Source organism: Rosa chinensis, chromosome 3 (assembly GCF_002994745.2).
Source record: "Rosa chinensis cultivar Old Blush chromosome 3, RchiOBHm-V2, whole genome shotgun sequence".
Classification (NCBI taxonomy): Eukaryota; Viridiplantae; Streptophyta; class Magnoliopsida; order Rosales; family Rosaceae; genus Rosa; species Rosa chinensis.
In genome coordinates, this window is record NC_037090.1 from 22,904,562 (window position 1) to 22,927,781 (window position 23,220).

The window sequence follows — 23,220 nt, forward strand, 5'->3', positions numbered from 1 at the left end:
CCACGATAGAAAAACAATTCAACTAAGACCAGAAAAAGAACCCACCTTTTGATCCAATCTCTTGGCGTTGATCCTTATCCTGAATTGCAATCTTAATACAACACTTTCATAATTGACCCACTTCCAAAATCTCCAGATCTGACTCATTTATTTTGCAGTATACCAAACCTTAGATCACAAGTTGGAGTTCAAATCTGGGGAGTGAAAAACGGTAGTTGAACATGAGGCTCTTCAACATTTATGTGCGTTTTTCTTAGAAAAACCAAACCAGATATGAAGAACAAAAATTCTATTTTAATTCTATTTTCTATTTCAAATTTTTCATCAGAATTGGACTGAGATTTAGGGTGTTTTCTGAAACAAAAGAAAAACAAACAAATCCTGGGTGCCAGCACTCCCCTAACAATATAATCCTACCTAACCCTATGATATTGAATATAACCTATGCATGATGATTCGGTAGGTGCACAAAATATCATTTTCCATTTTTTTGTGTAACAAAAGGAAACTTCCACCAGTTCACTCTGGGTATTACACTTCAATATTGGTAGGACACGATAGATACATTAGATGTCTTCCAGCAAGTCCTGGGTTTGAAATAGAGTATTTGGCTTGTACTGGCCTATAGGACCCAGTAAATTGTCTAACTTGATTTCATTCCACAGTTCAACTCCTTTCATTAAATAATCTGCACCAGTTGGTAATATATCTACGGTAAATGAACCATGTTTTTCATATTCATGCTTCCAAAATTTCAGGGTTGTCATCTTCTCCTTATAGGTACTGGGCCAAATCTTAACGAGTGCACGTTGATCTGCTCCACAAAGCTAATAAGAAGAAAACGTAGAAGATAATTGGATATAATTTATTAGACATGGAGTAGGTAAAATTGAATGAAATTGCATTTTGAATGCAATTCCCTCAAAAAAGAAACACAACATAAAAACAAGAAAGTAAATGAGTTCCATCTCTATCTTTATATCAAAAGGAGATTGAAAAAGAACAAGTACATTGCTGGTTGGCTAGCTAATGCATGCATTTATACAATAACCTGACTGTGTAGTTCACTCCTGAATCGCATGATCAACCTTTCTCTTCCAATTTTGGTGAGCCTTGCCTTCGGCGTGGAAACTTTCCATCTCAACTCAACTTATCTAAATCTGCTGAGTGCTGACAGTGCCATCCATGGATCCTCACACATGGAAAAATCTCTGAACTGCCAAATATGAACTCAATGGACTAGTGTTGTTCATCAGTGTTTTCAAAGGCGACGCCAAGGTGAGCCTGATGCGCACTCCGGTGTGAGGCGGCATGAAATCGCCTCGCCGATCTGAAATGACATACGCTGTTGGAAAAGCGCTGCCCTGGTGTTGGGGTCACTTGTTTGGGCGGAGGCAGCGCTCTAATGCATCTAGAGCGAGAGGAATAAGATGACCTGCGAGTTTTTTTTTTCTTTTTTTTTTTGCTTTTTCTTTCATCAAAACGACGTCGTTTTGATTAATTCATTTTCTCAAAACGGTGTCGTTTCAGCAGTAACATATGACATATGTTCCTTTAGTTGTACTAATACGGCGCCATTTGATCTATTTTTCCTTAAACGCTGTGTTTTTTCAGCCTAGGTCCTGTTTAATTGATACCCAATCCCAATTTGATAGAAACATAGAAGAACTAAGCTCTCAAGTAAATATCTAGTGATTAAATGTAATGACCTGAATTTCCAAGTTAATTTCGTGTATTTTACGGGAAATTAATAAAAATTTCATTTGTTACAATGACGTTTCGTTGACGTGTTTTATGATTAATAGAGAAATAGGTATTACTTTTGGATGGATTGTTATTCAAAACACAACATTTTAAGGGGGTCACAAATGTTGACTTTTTATACGTTGAGATTCTGCAAAAACTTCCCTCACAAAAGTCGTAGAGCGCTTTGATACGAGTTCGCGCATATGCTGAACGCAAAAATCAGAGTTTGTATGAAGAAGTTATGACTTTCGGAAAAAGTTTTTATTTTAGTATAAAGGACTGATTTTTCTGGAATTTGCAAAGAATGACAGAATTTCTAAAAATAGAAACCGAGCCCTCCTTCTCTCTCCCTGACCGGAAATCGCCTCAAACATTTCCCCGTCCATATCTTCGCCGCCCGGCCTCCATTGGACGTGCCACCACTTGCAGTCGATTCGTCTCTTCCTCCTCCACCGTTCTGTGGTGGGTTTGTAGCCTATCTCGGCGTGTACATGGCGTAGAAAGGAGGAGCCGATCCTAACCAGTTTTAGGTCAACGCCGATATCTTCGTCGTCTGACCACCATAGGTCGAGCCACGGTCATTTTTGGATCCCTCTGAAGATGCTGATCATGCTCACCAAGTGGAATTAGCATAATAGAAGCGTGGAAGGAGAACCAAGGCAAATCAGAAAACTGGGCAAATTTTCCGATCTAACCATTGTTGAGGTAATTTCCGGCTATTCCACTTTGATTTAGACTTGGTGCTAGTTGTGAAAGTTGTTGTACATGTTGAGAGCAAGATTTTGGCATAGGTTCCGTCGCCCAACTCGAAGGTTGACGGCGGCGATGCTACTGTCTGTGGCAGCGCTTGGGGACGACTTACAGCCATGCTAGGGATAGTTTCTATATCTGAATACGATATACTCGTCGATACGAGCATTTTAATATACAACATGTAATTTTTGGAGATTGTATGATTATGTTAGGATTTTTACGTTTCGATCGTCTCGGTTTTTAATCCGTGAGGATCAGGTCGTCCGATCCATTTGTAGTTTTGTTGTATTGATCGTAGAAGTGTTCCGATGACTTTGTCTGGTCTCATATGAGGATTCGACCATTGGATCTTCATATAATTGTGAAAACACTACTCAAAAGGCGATCCGTGAGGATCCGACTGCTGGATTGTCGTAATTTTGAGAGGATGATCCTAAGGGCGATCAGTGAGGATCCAACCGTTGGATCGCCGTATAATTTTGAGAGACTGATCGTGAAGGCGTTTCGTGAGGATCTAACCGTTGGATCGTCGTATAAATTGGTAAAGATAATCCTCAAGGTGATCCGTGAGGATCCGACCGTTGGTTCATTGTATAATTGTGTTTTGTGAATTGTGTTCTAAGTTGATGCCATATGTGATTAGGTGCTTGACGAAATTGTATTGAGCGAACATTTTGTGATTGTGTGATCTTGGCTGTTAGAGAAGACGTAGCTGGAATTAGAGATGAGTAAATCTCACATGGTTCGTTTATGAACATAAATTTATTATTGTCGGTTTAATCGTTGATTTGTGAAATTATTTCTTAAAAGAATATTTGTTTTAAAATCATATAGACTTGATCGACTACTGTCCATAGGTAAGTAAAAACAGGATTTTAATTATTAAAATGAATTCCTTGGTTTTTGGTGCATGTGAACTATAGTTGGTATTAGTAGGCATTCCTGAGTAGATGACTACATGTGTGTGTGTGTATTTACATGAAATATATATCTGGATGGTGAGGTATTGTGATATGTAGATTTTTGGTGATTTTATTCAGATTATTGAATTGAACATTTACTTATGTCAAAAATATATTTCATGATTTATACTATTGAAAGAGTATTTGGAGTTGTGGTGTGACATTTGTGAGTCATGTGGCATTTCTTTAAATATCTTGTTCTGAGGGCCGAAAGGTCCAATGTTCGAAGGTTACAGTGATAACTTGAGTGCAAATAAATCGGGACACCAAGCCTTTGGCCGGGTGAATGGTGACCATTCAATTAGAGCTCTAGTCTGTTGCAAAAGTACCGTCATAGTGGTGACCGCGTGTTAGTGCATCATGAGTACATAGTTTTCGGAGAATGTCTCTAGTATCCCTTCTTTTGGTTTCCATGAGGGATTGGGATTTTTTAATTAATAGTGGTATTGTTGTGGATGCTTTGATTTAACCTTGAGTTGAAAAATTATTAATCATATGGTTTGTGTCAATTGATTTAGGTTTACTCATACGAGCATGCAAAAGCTTACCGAATTTGTTGTTTCAAGCCGATGCACTATTTCATGATGTAGGGGTTATTGTGGAGGTTAGAATATCGAGTGATAGTCGTTGAAGCGAAGGTATACGTTTGGTAACGCGGACGTCAGGGGGTATACTCTTAATTTTAATCTTCCACTGTGTAGTGAGAGTGGTGCATGGGTGTGTTCACTGATTAAATTGTTGTTCAGTTTGATTTGTAAACTCTTTGTAATGTAATATGTGACTCTAAAGAACGAGTCGGTATTGACATTAGTGAGCTTGGGTTCTTTTATTGCTTAGTTTAAATGAAAAATTTTCTAAGTGTTTTCTTGTACTTATTATGTTATCGCTTTTCGGATTTGAATTTCTTTATTCGAAATTCGGGGCGTGACATTAAATTATGCTATTTAGTTGTTTACTATATATATATATATATATATATATATATATATATATATTTAATGCCAAATTTAATGTCTAGGTAAGGTAAGATATCCAAGAAGAAAAATGAGAAAACTAGCTGCATTACTTACGGATGAAGACGATGACATAGAAGACCTTACTTTGCCTCCCTGCACTAATGCATTTAACATTGATGATTGTGACGATATTCATGTGGGTGTGGGTGGATATGAGGATGATGATTTGGAAGAATGAAGTGTAATGTATTATTATAATATTTACAGGAAAAACGGTCGCCTCAACGCCTTGATGCACTCACCTCGAGAGGCACTAACAAGTCGCCTTCGCCTTCACTTTCGCCTTTGAAAATATTGTTGTTCATAACAACTGGGCTCGTGTGTGTGTGTGTGTAAATGCTGCACTTATCTCTTGTCCAAAATATGTTGTTTTGTTTGCTGATCTAACAATATCTCTTGTTCGATCATTATATTATGAAGAATTCATGACGTAATTTGCAGGTTATACATGTTATCAGCGTTGTCATAAACAAATATAATACATATAGCTCTAATCTGTATTGGTTGGCTAAGTTTGTAACTACCAACTGAAAACTATTCACACTTGAAATATTTCAACAATTTAGGCATAGTTCAGCTTTAGCTTATTCAACTTCAATGCCTTGCCCCCTAGAAGACACCACAAAGTTTTTTGCAAGCGCCGCTTCCTGTAATTGAAACAGGAGTCAATCTTCGAGCCAAAAATTGAATCGCCCATAACAAGAGAAAGCTAGGTTTTTGCTTTTCTCCGAATATTTGAAAGAACACCAGATATAGACAGGGAGCAAGAGAGCTAAGAGGCAACAATTCAAAGTATCTTTAAACGAAATTAATAGTATAGTAAAACTCTATTGCAGCAGTCAATGTTGGAGGGCCGAAGGGGAAGGACAGAAACTGACAGATTAGGCACACCGCTTGCCCCATTATATACGAGGGTAACTTTTTATCTGACCACTCAAGAACATGTCCAGAAAGAACTCACCTGCTTTGGCCAGGAAGAAAATAACGAGTTGTGCAGCTCCATACGTTTGGTAGCTAAGCCCTTTAAACCCTCTTTCAACTTCACTTCGTGAGGCTTCTTTTCTTCCAATGAACTCACTAGCCTGTCTAGAAATCTGAATTAAGGTTGAAGAAAGTTCAAGTATTCCACTTCATGACAAGAAACAAATACAAAAATGAATAGTAATGTAAATCATTTAGTTAAAGGATAGAACTAGGTTTACTTAAATATACATGAGCACGCTATACAGCTTGAATAGAGTCAATAGACACAAATTTAACATAACCTATTCATTGAACTGCAGTTCTATCAGCCCTGCACAGTCCATTCACCAATTAAAGTCTCAAAATACTCGGGGAGAAGCATAGTACCTCTTTATTCTTGAGGTCACGAATATATTCCAAAGCTTCTCTGATTTTGCCAGAGATGCAGAAAGACTTCAGGACACACCCATAAACCACGTGTTCAGGAATCTGTGAGACTCTCATCATGTCATCTAAAACCGAGCCCACAGCAGCAGTATCTCCATAGCTAGCTATGCCGTTCAATAACAGCTTATACATATTGATATCAAGTCCAATGTCCTTCTGTACCATTTCCTTGTCAAATTCCATTGCCACATCGGCTTTTCCAGCAGCACAAAGTGCACATATCATCATTCTGAAACGTGTTTTACAGCAACCTCCGGTTTTCCTTATTCAAAAGCCTGTTTTAGCTTCTAAGCACTGTTTCATGATGGCAATGATCAACCCAAACATTAAACATGAAATATGCTATTTGTGGGAAATCAAGAAAACTCTGATGTCCTCCTATTGCTCAGAGAAGTCAGTAGCAGCCGCTTCTCCACTTTCAGAGCCAGCGACCTTCTCCTATCCCCAACCATGACTAAGAGAACGAAGAAGGCTGGAATCGTTGGGAAATATGGTACCCGTTATGGTGCCAGTCTGCGTAAGCAGATTAAGAAGATGGAAGTCAGTCAGCACAGCAAGTATTTCTGTGAATTCTGCGGCAAGTACGCTGTGAAGAGGAAGGCTGTTGGCATTTGGGGATGCAAGGACTGTGGCAAAGTGAAGGCTGGTGGTGCCTATACTTTGAACACTGCTGCAGCCGTTACAGTTAGAAGCACCATCAGGAGGCTGAGGGAGCAAACTGAGAGTTAAGCTGCTGTTGGTGTACTCTTCTGTGTGTCGGGCAATTTCAGCTTTTTGTAGGCTTTCAAACAGTTTTGAGAAATTCTTCTCATATTACTTGCTATTTTATTTTCAAGAACTATGGATGTCATTGTTGACTTGTGGTAGCATCTTTAATCAGAGATTATTATTATTTCGCTGTCGTGGAAGTTATTCGGTTGCTAGTGCAATGGAATTATTAATCAATGACTCAATTTCTGTTTTACTGCCTTTGAAAGAAAAAAAAAAAAAAAACTCTGATGCAATTTGGTCAAAACACTTTCTAAAGAGAATCCAGCTTCTTTCTTTCTTTCTTTCTTTTTGCAAGCAAACAAAATTGAAGAACTCTAAGATGAGTTTTATGTCCTCAATATATATGTAAATTGGTATGTTCATGTGATTTGCAGTCTGGTGAAGAATGAATAGCAAGTTATTTTTAGGTTCGCTAGATTTCCCTTGAATGACACCTCCTAAGACTTCTTGTTTGATTACTCTGCATTGAGTTAGTATGAGGCTTTTGATATCTTAAATTAGATGAACATGCCCAAAGGTACTTTTATGGTGATGTAAAATAGGTTGTTGCTGCCCTTGTTGGAACCAATGTAACCAAACTATCAATATAATTGAACATCAGTTTCTGCAAGTTGTGATGCAATTCATTTCTGGATAACTGATTCTTGTGGTTTAAAATGGCTCATTTGTAGTTTAAACGGCATCCTAAACCCATTTTATGGCTGATTAATGGTAGGATGAAAAAGTGTTCGACTATACATACCAATCTTTTTTTCCTCTCTCCCCTTGTCGAGCATGGTTGGTGTTGGTTCATACTGGCTTGTTTACTAAACAATCTGTTCTGCACTTTACTTCTTATCAGGCCCGTTCAAGTGGTACAATACAACAAAGAGTACACCGAGACCAGGTGATGAAAGGGTCTAGCTGTGTCCTTTGGGTCATCAGAAAATGGAGCATTAAAATGAGCAGTGACACACATAACTCAAAAATCTTGACCAAATAATTGAATGGGGAGGATCGATAAGAAAGACCAAGTTAATGAGCAAATAAGAGAGCTTCTGCTGACCACCCGAGGTGGGTATCCAACTGGGGGATTATCAGCGCGTGCATAGCACGTGGCGTTTGTCTAACGCTTGACTCAAAAAAGTCAGCTCCAGTAAAACTCCTTTTACTGCAGCTGCAGGCTGTAGCACATGCCAAGCACGAGGGATGTTTAGAAGACCCAAACGTCGACCTGATCTTGAATCTTCATCTATTTTTTCTTTTTTGCTTCGCCGCTTGAGCGCGGATCATCTGAATCCATTTTGGAGTTCTGACTCTTGGGTTTTGAAGATTGTTGATTATCGAAATGCTCTGTAGAGGTTTTAGGGACGTGTGGGTTTTGTTTACTTGGAGAATATGATGCTGCATTTTCGAGACCCAGCAAACCTGAAGACCAAGAATGTGGTTTCTGGGGTGCCTTTTATAATTTGATGGCTTTTTGTACTCATTAAGCTTCTTTGGTCTTCTTGGTTTTTTTATTTCATGAAATTACTGTATACACTAAATCAAAATCTCTATTCTTTTGCATAGACCCAGTTGGGTTTGCTTTATTTTCTTGTAGTGTTCATCACCATGCTCTTCACCGTCAGTATAACCAATTAACCATTATCTCTCCATTCTTCCATACTCATTTTCACCGTCAGCTGCAGAATTGAGCCCGGATTTGACCGACTCGATCACTCTGATCTTGAATTTTCACACCAAATTCAATTTCCTATTCAATATTTGACCCGCAATCGAATTTGAAACACGTAAAGAGAAAGAGATACAGAAGGGAGGGGGAGAGAGAGAGAGAGAGAGAGAGAAACATTGATCGATGCTCGGCAAAACCTCAGATTGTACTTTTGGAGGTCAATGAAGATTCAAAGAAGCCAGAACACCAAAAACACGATTAATCAACACTTGATCGAATTCAAAAACTAAATACACAAACGTGCAGATGATTGATTTTCATACAACATGCAGGTCAATCTGTCGCCGGAACCGCCAGAATTTACCCAGAAACCGTCGGAGCAGCAGGAGTTTCCAGCCTTCTATTATCTCTCTGCAGTCGACGAATGATTAAAAAAGGAACAGTGGCGTGATGGCGACGGCAAGACGAAGAAAATGGAACCAATGTGACGTCGTGCGGTGGCCGGACGGCGAATATAAGGGCCGAGTCATGTTCTCGTCTCAGGTTGGAAGCCTGGAAACTTCTAGGCTCGACAGATCCGCCCTTGGCCTTTTATAACCAAAATTTTAAGTGTAATCCAACGGTCAAGATCAAGCCGTGTAGAATTTAAACTGCCCAGATTGCACCGCTTCCCTTTTCTTTTTCCATTAAATAATTTTCAAAATTCAAAACTTCAGAAAATCATCATAAATAGCTCCAGCGTCTAAAAAATTCTCAAAAATTCTTACAAACTTGTTGTGTCGTGTACTTTATTATCAAACCCTTCAAATTAAAGATTCTACCTTGTAAAAAATTTCAAAAAATAATTCCTAGGACCATTTAATTACCGAGATCGTAATATAACGTCCAAATGATCTCACATTGGTTCGATATAATTTCTAGGGCTCATAACTCGAGTGTCCAAAAAAATCTCTGAAAAATTCCACGAACTTGTCCTATAGCATACTTTATTACACAATATTATAAACCCCAAACTCCAATTTTTTTTACACAATATTTATTAATACACTACAAATACATGGGTTGTCTCAGTCTTTTCGATTTCCAATTTCGATTATATTAATTGCACATAATTTTTTATTCATATTAATGTGATCTAACTTGTTTATTGATTATATCGAAAAATGTATCTTCCATGAGCAAAAAAGTGGGGAAAATAAAATTTATTAAAATTGACCGTTGGATGTTTTCATGATAAGAAGAAATAGTTATGGTCAAAATTTCAACCATTTTTCTTGTCATTTGGTTCTAGGTCAACCCTAAACCCTAAGTACCACATAAAACTAATATGCTCATAACCGGTCATTTGCATCTTCCTTTTTCGATCTGTCACATCTACATTCTCATGATTATGATCTATATCAACCAATGCAAAAATTTCGGGAAGTTTATCTCCTAGTGATTGAGCTCTCCATAAGAAAGTATAAGTGTATAAAGGGTTGAACGCTTTTTTTTATGTCAAAGTGGCGGCGGACCAAGTTGATTTTTTAACACTGTACCTATTAATATGCTACATATAGATAGGTAATGTCAAATTTATCGATTTTCAATTTTAATTTTTTGAATCACATAAAATCCTTATATGCCTACTAATATGGATTAACTTATTTATTAGTTATATGAAAGTATACCTTTCATGAGCACCAAGGTGGAGGAAATAGAATTTATCAAGATCGACCGTTGGCTGTTATCATGATAAGAAGAAATGGTTATGGTCAAAATTTCAACCATTTTTCTCGACGTTTGGGTCTTGATCTACTAGGTCAACCCTAAACCCTAAGTACTACATAAAACTAATATGCTCATAACCGATCATTCGCATCTTCCTTTTTCAATCTGTTAGTTCTACATTCTCATGAGTATGAGCTATATCAACTAGTGTAAAAATTTTGGGAAGTTTATCTCCTAGTGATTGAGCTCTCCTTAGGAAAGTATAAGTGTACAAAGGGTTGAACGTTTTTTTTATGTCAAAGTGGTGGCGGATGGAGTTAATTTTTTCACACTGTACCTATTAACATGTTACATATAGATAGGTAATGTCAAATTTATCGATTTTCAATTTTAATTTTTTGAATCGCATAAAATCTTTATATGCCTACTAATATGGACTAACTTTTTTATTAGTTATATGAAAAGGTATACCTTCCACGAGCACCAAGGTGAAGGAAGTAAAATTTATCAAAATTGACCGTTTGATGTTATCATGATAAAAAGAAATGTTTATAGTCAAAATTTCAACCATTTTCCTCATCGTTTGGGTCTTGATCTACTAGGTCAACCATAAACCCTAAGTACCACATAAAACTAATATACTCATAACCGATCATTCTCATCTTCTTTTTTCAATTCGTTAGTTCTACACTCTCGTGAGTATGAGCTATATCAACTAGTGTAAAAATTTTGGGAAGTTTATCTCCTAGTGATTGAACTCCCCTTAGGAAACTACAAATGTACAAAGGGTTGACCTCCTTTTTTTTTATGTCAAAATGACGGCGAATCGGGTTAATTTTTTTTACACTGTACCTATTAACATGCTACATATAGATAGGTAATGTCAAATTTATCGATTTTCAATTTTAATTTTTTGAATCGTATAAATTCCTTATATGACTACTAATATGGTCTAACTTGTTTATTAGTTATATGAAAAAGTATACCTTCCACGAGCATCAAGGTGGAGGAAATATAATTTATCAAAATCGACCGTTGGATGTTATCATGATAAGAAGAAATGGTAATGGTCAAAATTTCAACCATTTTCCTCGTCGTTTGGGTCTTGATCTATTAGGTCAACCCTAAACCCTAAGTACCACATAAAACTAATATGCTCATAACCGATCATTCGCATCTTCTTTTTTCAATTTGTTAGTTCTACACTCTCGTGAGTATAAGCTATATCAACCAGTGTAAAAATTTATCGATTCCCAATTTCGATTGTTTAGATCGAAGGAAATCCTTATATGCTATTAATGCTGTTTAACTTGTTTATTAGTTGTATTGAAAAATATACATTCCATGAGGAACAATGTGGAGGAAATAGAGTTTATCAAAATCGACCGTTGGATGTCATCATGATAACGAGATATAATTATGGTCAAAATTTCAGCTATTTTCGAAGTTGTTTGGGTCTTGATCTACTAGGTCAATCATAAACCCTAAATACCATATAAGACTAATATGCTCATAACCGCTCACTCGCAACTTCTTTTTTCGATATGTCAGCTCTCACACTCTCGTGGCTATGACCTATATCAACTAATATACAAATTTCAGAAAGTTTATATACTCGTGGTTAAGCTCCCCTTAGGGAGTTATAAGTGCATAAGTGGTTGACCGCTTTATTTGACATCTAAATGATGGTGGATCAGGTTAATTTTTTTACACAATACCTACTAATACGCTATAAATAGATGGTTAATGTCAAATTTATCGATTTTCAGTTTCGATTGTTTAGATCGCACGAAATCCTTATATGCCTACTAATGTTGTTTAACTTATTTGTTAGTTATATTGAAAAATATACCTTCCATAAGCAACAAGGTGGAGGAAATAAAATTTATCAAAATTGACTGTTGGATGTTATCATGATAAAAATAAATGATTATGGTAAAAAATTCAGCTATTTTCGTCATCGTTTAGGTCTCGATCTATTTAGTCAACCCTAAACCCTAAATACCACAAAAAACTAATATGCTCATAACCGCTCATTCACAACTTATTTTTTCGATATGTTAGCTCTCACACTCCCGTGGGTATGAGCTATATCAACTAATGTAAAAATTTCGAGAAGTTTATGTTCTCGTGGTTCAGCTCCCCTTAGGGAAGTAGAAGCTTTTAAAGAGCTGACCGGTTTATTTCATGTCGAAATAACGGCGGATCAAGTTAATTTTTTTTATACAATACTGCAATTTATTTATAATAAATTTTCAGAAAAAAAAGAAAGAAAAAGAATGCAATGTTCAGGTTCGTACTTAAATTTTATTTATAATGAACACTAGATTTGTAATTTTCTTAGGGGAAAAATCAGGAATGGTCACTGAGTTATGACATATTCGACTCTTAACTCACTGTGTTTTCAACAATATCACTTAACTCACTCAATTTTGAAACCGTCTGTCACATAACTCACTACCGTGTAACGATGTTTATTATGCCGTTAAATATTTGAACTGGAAGGGTCATTTTCGTCCAATTGAAGGTGCAAATATCATTTAGTTGAGTTTGAGTTAAACCTCGACTTTCTGTGATTGAAATCACAAACAAAAAGGGGAAGAACTAGAGAGAGACGAGAGTAGGAGTGAGAGGAAGAGAAGACAATCTGAAAACTTTGATCGAGCAACTATGTCAGATTCGCCAAAAATGTCGAGATATTTTAGACTGGATGGGGAGCCACCAACAAGGCATGGTAAGTGAATCATCTGGAGTTAGGGTTTTAAAATTATTGAAATTGAAATTGGGATCGGGGTTAGTGTCTTAAGAGGATGGAATTTGGGATTGGGGTTAGGGGTTCCTCTCTAGGTGAGGTCGTCAACACCTCTGTGAGGTTCTTTTGTGATTACTGTTGCTGCACCAGTAAAAAGTAAAAACAGAGAATCAATTGTCTTTACTTTATTCTTTTCTCTGTCTCTATCTTTGTTGGAAAAGCAGAGTTATCTGAATATCTGATTGCTTTATTGCTTAAGAGTCAAAGAAACAAGAGGACAAAGGTGAGAAAGGAGTCGGTGGAAGAAAGAAAAAGGGAAAGAAGGAGAAGATTTAGTCTTCTTATGAACTACTTTATTGATTTCTTTAAGATTCAGTTTTGTAGTTTTGTTTTTGTCCCTTAATCCAACTCTGCCTTCTCTCTACAAAACCCAACCGACTAGTTTTCCTTCTCCTCCCCCCTCTCTTGCCAGATCTAGATCGTTTTCCGATCTGGATCTCTGGTTTGAGAGTTGGGGGAGTGACTAATCTTCTAGAGGGTTTTTGTATCTCTTTTTCGGTTTGTTTTTTTTCCGTTTTCTTTCCGTCTACCGTCTTGGGTAGTTTTGCTAGGATCTCGTCTCCGTTTCTTGGCAGATTTGGTTCGATGTGGTGAAGGTGATGTTTGCATTAACCTCTGGAAATCTGATGGTTGGAAAATCGAATTAGATATGGGTCCTTCCTTTGCACTTTCAATTTTGTCGGATTTGGTTGATCGGCTACTCTGCAGTGGTGCGGAGGTCTCATTCTTCTTGTCGGCTATTGCAAATCATACTGTTCTCAAGTTGTTTTGCTTTGTTTGTTTGGTGCTTTTTAGTCCTTCTTGTTGGTTTTCTTGGCGAAAAAAAAAAAAAAAAAAGATGATGAACATCGATTTTCAAAGTCACAGTGAGTGGGAAATCATGACCACAAACACATATTCCAGTATTAGTCATTGATTTTATTTGGTAGAACTCAATTTAGTGCTTGCTTATGCAAATCAACCAACTGGCTTTTAATTATATCTGTAGTTTCTTTTTGGTATTTTATTGCCTGATTAGTTTATTGCTGGGATTTCATTTAGGTTTGAGTGATGTCAATCAATTTTTAGGTGTGGTTTTCTTAACAAATAGCAATCTGGTTAGTCTCTATTTCTTTGAGATCGTGTATCTTAACAAAAGTTTTGTTATTTCTTTGCAGATCCAGATTGGTTCTCAATGAAGATTCATCATGGAGGCAGGTTCTATAGGTTGGGTAGTGGTAGTAGGCAGTACAAGGGAGGTGAGGTAGTGTATGTTGATAGATTAGATCCTGATAAGATTTCCTGGCCAAATTTGAATATCTATGCTGAAGACTTGGGTTATGGAGAACCCCAATTATGTATTGGTTTTTGTTACCTGGAAGTATTCAGGGAGAAGGTTGGTTACCAATATGTGAAGACAAAGATGTGTTAGATATGTTGAAGTTTATGCCAAGTAATCGGATATTGCAGATTTACATTGTTGGGGGAGGTGTAAGAAAAAAAAAGGAAGTTGAGTTAGAGGATGAGGGTGGGGGTTCTCCTAAAGAAGTTGATCACCAAAAGTATATTGGCAATGTGGTAGAAGACTTGGAAGAAGTGATTGATGGTGATCTTGCTGTGACAACTTTACATGGGGCAAAGGTTTCAAGTAAGGCAAGTGGAAAGAGAAACAAGGGAGGTAGGCCAAAGAATAAGAAGGATGTGGTTACTCACTTGACAGACTAGTTTATAAATGTCAAGGCTAGTGAGACAATTGCAGGTGATAATCTAGTGGCTGAAAATAGAAAGAGACTTTTTTTTTTAAACTAGCAAGGATTAGGTGATATTAGCTCCTCTGAAGCAGTCTGAAAGGGGAGACTAGCACCCACACAACCCCGAAGGAGACCGCAACAACCGGGAGCCCACCGCCCGTCCCTTGCCAGAAATTTATTAAAATGAAAAAAGATACAAACATGGGAGGGGGACTAGACCAAAACCTCCCTGGATGGATAGACAGACCCCACGCAGTGCAAAATAAGAACATAACAATTAAGAAACCAAGACCTAATAGTGTAACAGAACAAATAAATAAGAACAAGCCTGCACTAAGAGAAGCGAAAAGTAACTCTAGAAGCCAAGTCTCTAGCATTCTCTAAGAGAAAGGATGTAGGGAGTTGCCTCCACCAAACTGCCCCCATATTCAAAGCACCATAGCGAGCAAATTTATCTGCCAATGCATTTCCTTCTCTGAATATATGCGATATCCGAAAGGTAAAATGGCTGATCTTGTATAAACAGTTCATCCAAGGGATACGCCATCTCCAAGGAATCAGATCAGGTTTATTGAAGTAACGCACCACCAAAGCAAAATCAGTTTCCAACCAAACATGAGTCCAACGTCTAACCATTGCCACCTCAACTGCTTCAATAACTGCCAGAACCTCAACATCAATAGCACTTGGGACAGCAACATTATAAGAAAATCCTCCCAGGAAGAGACCATCTGAATCCCTAAATACTCCGCCAAAGCCAGCTCTAGCAGGATCTGAAAAAGACCCATCTGTGTTCGCCTTGATCCAACCCGGAGGCGGAGACTCCCAAACCACAGGGGTAAACTTTGGGGCCCGCGCTCTAAGTGGAGAAACTCCCAGCAAAGAATAAACCGGGGCTACAGTACCAATACGACCACAAGGAGCAAAGTAGCACATCGCCGATTCCTTAAAAGAACTAATGAAGAACTGTTTAAATCTCCGGAATTCAAAAACCCTGCCATCAAACCTTATTTTGTTCCGTTCAGTCCAAATGCACCAAAATATATTGCAAACTGCTAGCCTCCATAATAATTTAGAAGCCACCGGTAATTGGTTCATCATATTCGAATCAAAAATTTCCCTGTAAGGTAGAATGAAGCAAAAAGTATGCAAGATGAAGAAGAAATCCAGACCATATGAAACCAGATTTATGGGGGGAAAAAGTTTTGCTTAAGCAGAAGGCATTCAAGAAGAACCTGAAACATCTGATAGTGATGATCCGAATTTTGAAGATTTAGTAGATAGTGACTACGACCTTGATGATAATGATGATGAGTTTCTGTTTAAGGCCAATGTCGATGGTGACCCTGATGCTAGTCATGAGTTCAATGAAATTGGATTTGCGGGTGACATTTCGGATGGAGAAGGTGAAGATTCTGAGAAGTTTGATAGTGGAACTGATTCAACAGCAACTGAGGATGAAGAAGAAAGAATTCAAAGTGGGCAAAGGAAAAAGAAGAAAAGGTGGTCCAAATGGAGAGAGAGTTCCAAAAAGAAGACATGAAGAATCCTCAATTTGAGCTTGGCATGTCATTTCCAAATTCAGATGTGTTCAAGGATGTTGTTAGGGTGTTCTCAGTACAGACAAAAAAATTGCTCACATTTAAAACCAATGATAGGAAAAGGGTGGAGGTGGTGTGCATAACAAGTGAAGGCTGTCCATTTAGGATTTGGGCTTCTGTTAATGGTAAAGTTTCACCTACATTCTACATAAAGACAATAAACATGGAGCACAAATGCAGTGAGTTGACCGGAAAGAACTATCATTGCAATGCTCCATTTATTGCTAAAGGTTACATCTATTCTTTCATGGTAGATAAGAATTGGTCAAGGGAGGGCATACAAGCTGCTGTGCAAAGAGATTATGGTATGACACCCGGTTACTAGATGTGTTACAGGGCTAAAAAAAGGGCAGCAAGAATTGCAGAAGGTACAGTTGAGGATCAATACAATCTGTTAGAGTCCTATGCAGCAGTTCTAAAGAAGACAAACCCTAACACTTCAGTGTGGATTGAAGGAGATGTAGAGGGTGAAAATGTTAGAAGGTTCAAAAGAATATACATATGCTTTGGTGCTATGAAGAAGGGATGGACAGAAGGCTGCAGACCAATAATTGGTATTGATGGATGCCATTTGAAGACCGTGCACAAAGGGCAATTACTGACAGCTGTTGGCATAGACGGGAACAATGGCATGTACCCTATAGCATGGGCTGTCGTTAAGAAAGAAACAAGGGAAGCATGGACATGGTTCTTCAAGTTTCTCAAAGATGATTTGTGCCTCGTAAATGACTACTCCTATGTGTTTATGAGTGACAAGCAAAAAGGGATATTGGAGGCTGTGAATGTCACACCCCGAATTTTCAAACCCGGAACATGACTAATAACAATACAAATAACGTTCTGAATTTTTCTCTCAGAAACAACCACTCCATACACCTCTTAATATTACATAAACCAAATCCTCAAGCTACTTATTACAACACACTCTCACCAAATCAAATTGTAAAACTCAAATGAGTATAATTCTCCTCACAAAACAAATGCTATAAATCCAATACTAATACTCTAAACCGCACGATCACTGCCCTGATTCTCCTGACCTGTGAGATTACCCGCTACACAATTTGAATAGTGTACCGGGAATTGCAACAACACAAAACCCGGTAAGCTTTTGACAGCTCGTGAGTAAACAAGAAAGAACTGTTGATTTATTATGTTACAATTCTTATAACTCAAGTAAACAATCAACAAATATTGCAGCATTAATATGTGAAATAACATTTGAGCAACACATGCTTGATCACAACCAACAAATATTGCAACATTAATATGTGAAATAACATTAAAGCAACACATGCTTGATTTTCTTTTCACAAACACCTTCACATATTCAAAATATATCATAGATAGATATTTGATCAAAATAACACAAGTACACTTCTCTTTTTAGTGAATTTTCAGATTAACTGGTAATAAATCATAAATCCACGTGTTAGGGTCCATAATACCAAAACACGGGAAAACCAGGTTGACTAGTATCAAATCATAAATCCACGTGCTAGGGTCCATAATACCAAAGCACGGGAAAACCACGAAGCACAACCACGAAGCATAACCACGAAGCACAACCACGAAGCATCACGAAGCACCAAAACACATTTACCAGTAATTCACTTAAGCACGGGGTTGTTGTAATCACCCGGCTTCACAATTTTACTTTTCAGACATAATCAAATCCACAGCATACAATCCTTATAAATTATAGATCGTAATATATGTATGTGTACACACACATATAGATACATATACTTGGGAATAATCTCATATGAAACATGTATAATATCATTGTATATCACAAATAAATAAATTCACTAGCAAACAACATAATTAAAAAGAAGTTTGTACATAATTGAAATCAAGTAAAATAGGTAATAATAAAGCACAAGCATTAAATAAGTAACTATAAACAATTTAACAAAATTAAATTATAGTTAGTATAAACATTAAAAAGAAGCTTATACATAATTGAAATCAAGTAAAATAGGTAATAATAAAGCACAAGCATTAAATAAGTAACTATAAACAATTTAACAAAATTATATTATAGTTAGTATTTCAGTCCTTATGTCCAAATCCATTGAAGTTCATCAACCATGTTCATGTTTCTCCGATTAGAGTCACCAAACTTCAAGATGTGTTATATTGTCCATCACAAGTCCGAATTAGTCAATTGAGTACACTATTTCAAAGAGTTTTTCACAAGGAATCCAATGGAATAAGTCATGTAGTCCAGATCAGAGTGATATGGTCCAGAAATGGTGAAGAACCATAACAGTGCAGAAACCGATATTTTTGATACTGTCCTTTGATGTCTAAGTAATTACGTACTGTATATTTTACCATTACTTCTCAAACTCTCCAGATCAGAAGTAGAGGTCCTAACCTTCAAATTGATATAAAGTTTGTAGAAAATGGATAAGAAATGAGGGAGATATGAATTTTTGAAGTTGTGATGGCTGTATGAGATTTCCAGCAAGTTTAAAAGTTGAAAACTTTGATTAGCCATAACTTCTTCATTTCTTAACCTTTTTTAGTGATTCAAAAGCCTAAATTGAAGAACTTTTGATGAGGAATTTAATACTGTAATTAGTTTTGACAAAAAAGATTTTGTTATATACGAAAATACTGGTTTGCAGTAAAGCAGATCCTTTTCCATCTTATCATTGATTATGTAGTTTGATAAATCTTAAAGACAAAAGAACATAAAAATGTATTCATGTACTTACTTAAGAAACTCAGGGGTGAGGTGAAGATTTTGGTCTTGAATTCAAGCTTGGACTTCTTTAAGAAAAACAAAGGGAGCTTCTAAAGAGAAAAAGGATGAAGGATTTGTGTGGGAATCTTGAGTTTTCTCTACAACTAAGGAGGCTTCAAATCAGTTTTGCACTTGATTTTTAAGCTTGTAGGAAATATGATAGAGATCATGTGTTTATATAGGCTAGAATTAAGCATAAAATAAGTAAGTGACTAATTACTATTTAAGTTAAATGATTAAAATAATAAGATAAAATTAAAAAAAGTAATAAAAGAAAGAAAGCATAAATCCACTTGCTAAATATATATATATATACATATATTTATATGTGTGTGTGTGTATATATATATATATGTATGTATGTAACACACACATATCCATATGCACATTTACCCAAAGTAATAAGTAAAGAACTTTAGTGCTTTCTTAAGGTAAAAAAAATTACAATAATTAATACTAAAATGACATGCATAATAAAAAATATAACATAGATGAGAGTCTTGAGCTCAATAACAAAGATTTTTCGAATATAGTTAATAATATAGTGTTCTATAGTTGACACTAATTTTCGGGTTATTACAGTGAAGGAGTTGTTCCCTAATGCTAGTCACAGACATTGTGCGAGGCATTTATATAATAACTTTAAAGGAGATGGAAATGTTGGTTAGGAGCTTAAGGACTTGTTTTGGTCGCCTGCAAGATCAACCACAAAGAACCATTGGATTAAGAATCTTGATTCCATTCATTCGAAGTGCACAAAAGCCTGGAATTTCTTGAAAGACAAGCCCGCTGAGCATTGGAGCAGATCACACTTCAAGGTTGAGCCCAAGTGCGATATTCTACTTAACAACCATTATGAGAGCTATAACTCTAAGATTCTCCCAGCTAGGAAGATGCCAATTTTGGGATTGTTGGAGGATATGAGAATAAACTCAATGATAAGACATGCAAATCGGAGGTGTGCAGGTCCTAGATGGAAGAGTAAAGTTGGGCCTAGAATTGAAAAAAATCTGAAAAAAATGCAGATAGAAGCCATGAGTACACCCCACTAGAGTCTTTGCATTTGAGGTTTCAAGTTCAAGGAAAAGGGGTGGCTTGCCAATCAGGAGTTAATAGTTTGCATGATGTTGATCTCCAAGCAAGGTCATGTACCTGCAGGAGGTGGGAACTCAGTGGACTTCTATGTCCACATGCAATCGCTGCAATATTCTCCAAGGGTTATAGACTAGATGACTTTGCGGATGAGTCTTTTTCGCTAAAGAACTACATGCTTGCATATGAACCTGCAATAAACCCAATCCTTGGTGTTGATGAATGGGAGGTTGTTGAGAGGCCCATTTTACCTCCAAGGTACACTAGAGGACCTGGAAGGCCTAAGCTATCAAGAAACAAGGAACCAGGTAATGCATCTAATTCTAGTGCTTTATTTTTCAAGTGTTTTAGTCAGTTTATATTTAATTTTAGGCATTTGTTTTAATTAAATTCTATTTTCATTTGTACACATATAATTAGGTGAGCAAGCACCAACTCCTGGAACAACCAAGTTGTCAAGAAGTTACCATCAGTCCTTACTTGTTAAGTTTGTAAAAAAGATGGCCATAATAAGAGGACTTGTTCAAGGAGACAGCAACAAGGCAATGATTCCCAAGCTGGGGTAAGACTTTTATGTTAACGTTGATGATAGAGGCTGCAATTTATATTTTATTTGTAATAGGGCATCTTATTAATGTCAATTAGGGCATCAAACAATTTAGGTTCAACCATCAGAAACTGATGATCAGAGTGTCCATGTGGAGCAAGCTGAAAATGTTCAAAGTGATGTGCAAGTTGAAAGTGATATGCATTATGGATCATTGCAGCAAACTGCAAATGTTAATAATCAATTAACTTATGTATGATGTTCAATATCCAAAGTTTTATCTCAGATAATTAATGTTGCTAATTTCTACTTAATAATGGTGGTATGGTATGTGTAGGTACCAACACCCTCAATTGTTGCAAGTGCTTCATCTCAACCGATGATCTCATCACCACCTCTACCTCAGTCTTCTTTGCAGCCCACTGTTATCGGATCATCTCATACGTTTAGGACGTTTGTATGTCCTAAGACAGGGATGCCATTCAAGACCAAGTCAATAGCACATAAGCCTAAGCCTAAACTTGTGATAGGAACAAGCACTAAAGCAAGAGCCCAACAAGGACCAAAGAGGGTTCCAACAAGAAAATTTGGAAGCCGTGAACTTAATTTCTATTTTGGACTTGTCTTGTAGTTTTGTTGTCAGTTGAAGCTGGTCTTACCAACAATGCAGCTAGAATTATGATTTTGTAACCCAGACTGTTAGCATGTACTGAATGTCATTTTGATACAGCTTCAAAAATTAGACTGAAATTGCCAAGTTCAATCCATGTTAGTTTTAATAGTGCAGCTGCAATTTGATTTTGTTTTTACTTTTATGGTTCAAGGATAAACAGGTCAGGGCCTATAGATCGGGTTTCTTTTGATTTTTATGATTTTAGGAGAAACATGTGAGAAACTATAGTTTGAGGGGAAAAGAAAGAAAGATTGGAGGGAAGGAGGAATAAAATTTGGAGGGAAGATTATTCCTTTTTACATGAAATTTGGAGGGATTCAGCAAAATGGTGGGAATAGCTTCATTGGATGAAATTATCCCTCAATATATTGCACTTGATCAATTATTTAATGATTAAATAGACGGTAGTGAGTTATGTGACAGATGGTTTCAAAATTGAGTGAGTTAAGTGATATTGTTTAAAACACAGTGAGTTAAGTGTCGAATATGTCATAACTCAGTGACCATTCCTGATTTTTTCCCATTTTCTTATGGTAAGAAAAAATAAATATGTATATTAATTACAATAGTGAGAAAATTAGTCCCGTTTGTCGCGCTATACGCTATAAATACATGGGATGTTCATTTTATCGATTCCAATTTCGATTATATGAATTCTTATATGCATACTAATGTGGTATAACTTGTTTATTAGTTATATGTAAAAATATACGTTCCATGACCAACAAAAAGGAGGAAATATAATTTATCAAATTTGACCGTTGGATGTCATCATGACAACAAGAAATGGTTAGGATAAAAATTTCAACTATTTTTGTCGTCATTTGTGTCTCGATCTACATGATTAACCCTAAACCCTAAAACTAATATGCACATAACCACTCATTTGCAACTTCTATTTTTTAGCTGTCAACTCTCACACTCTAGTGGGTATGTGCTTTATCAACTAATATAAAAATTTTAGGAATTTTATTTTCTCATGGTTCGGTTCCCCTTGGGGAAGTACAAGTATATCAAGGGTTGACCTCTTTATTCGATGTCGAAATGATGGCAAATCGGGTTGTGTTTTTTTACACAATACCTATTAATATGATATAAACACATGGGTAGTCTCAAATTTATCTATTTTCAATTTTGATTATATGGATTACACCAAATCCTTATATGTCTACTGATGTGATATAACTTGTTTATTGGTTATGAGGAAAAATATACCTTCCATAACCAACAAGGTAGAGGAAATAGAATCTATCAAATTCGACCGTTGGATGTCATCATGACAACAAGAAATGGTTATGGTCAAAATTTCAACTATTTTCGTCGTCATGTGGGTATCGATGTACGTGGTCAACGCTAAACCCTAAAACTAATATATGCACATAACTACTCATTCACAACTTCTATTTTCGAGCTGTCAACTCTCACACTCTCGTGGGTATGTGATATATCAACTAATATAAAAATTTCGGAAAGTTTATCTCCTCATGGTTTAGCTCCGCTTAGGGAAGTAGAAGAGTTTAAAGGGTTGACCGGTTTATTTAATGTCGAAATGATGGTGGATCGGGTTAATTTTTTTACACAATATCTATTAATACACTATAAATAGATGGGTAATGTCAAATTTATCGATTTTCAGTTTCGATTGTTTAGATCGAACGAAATCCTTATATGTCTACTAATGTTTAGCTTGTTTATTAGTTGTATTGAAAAATATACTTTTCATAAGCAACAAGGTGGACGAAATAGAATTTATAAAAATTGACCGTTGGATGTTATCATGATAAAAAGAAATGACTATGGTTAAAATTTCAGCTATTTTCGTCCTCATTTTGGTCTTGATCAACTTGGTCTACTCTATCCCTCCTAAATACCGTTGTATAAAAAATATATCAAATAAAAGAATTACATTATTTTAGGCTTCCAGTCCAAAATTGATAAAGTCTACGTTTCGACCCCGATCCCCTAGATCAACCGAATAAAATAGCAGA

At 36.5% G+C, this 23,220-nt stretch overlaps 2 protein-coding genes across 2 annotated transcripts; both read left to right on the forward strand.

The window, feature by feature from the left end:
- The first annotated feature begins 6,264 nt into the window (after nucleotides 1–6,264).
- On the forward strand, nucleotides 6,265–6,789 carry LOC112193512 (60S ribosomal protein L37a). Its single transcript, XM_024333686.2, has one exon. It carries the CDS (start codon nucleotides 6,338–6,340, stop codon nucleotides 6,614–6,616), a length of 279 nt encoding a protein of 92 aa, XP_024189454.1. The 5' UTR covers nucleotides 6,265–6,337; the 3' UTR covers nucleotides 6,617–6,789.
- A 12,863-nt stretch (nucleotides 6,790–19,652) lies between these two features.
- On the forward strand, nucleotides 19,653–21,121 carry LOC112191643. Its single transcript, XM_040516903.1, has 4 exons — nucleotides 19,653–20,320; nucleotides 20,433–20,574; nucleotides 20,675–20,791; nucleotides 20,897–21,121. The coding sequence occupies exons 1-4, from the start codon at nucleotides 20,188–20,190 to the stop codon at nucleotides 20,940–20,942; spliced, it is 438 nt and encodes a 145-aa protein (XP_040372837.1). The 5' UTR covers nucleotides 19,653–20,187; the 3' UTR covers nucleotides 20,943–21,121.
- Nucleotides 21,122–23,220: the final 2,099 nt, after the last annotated feature.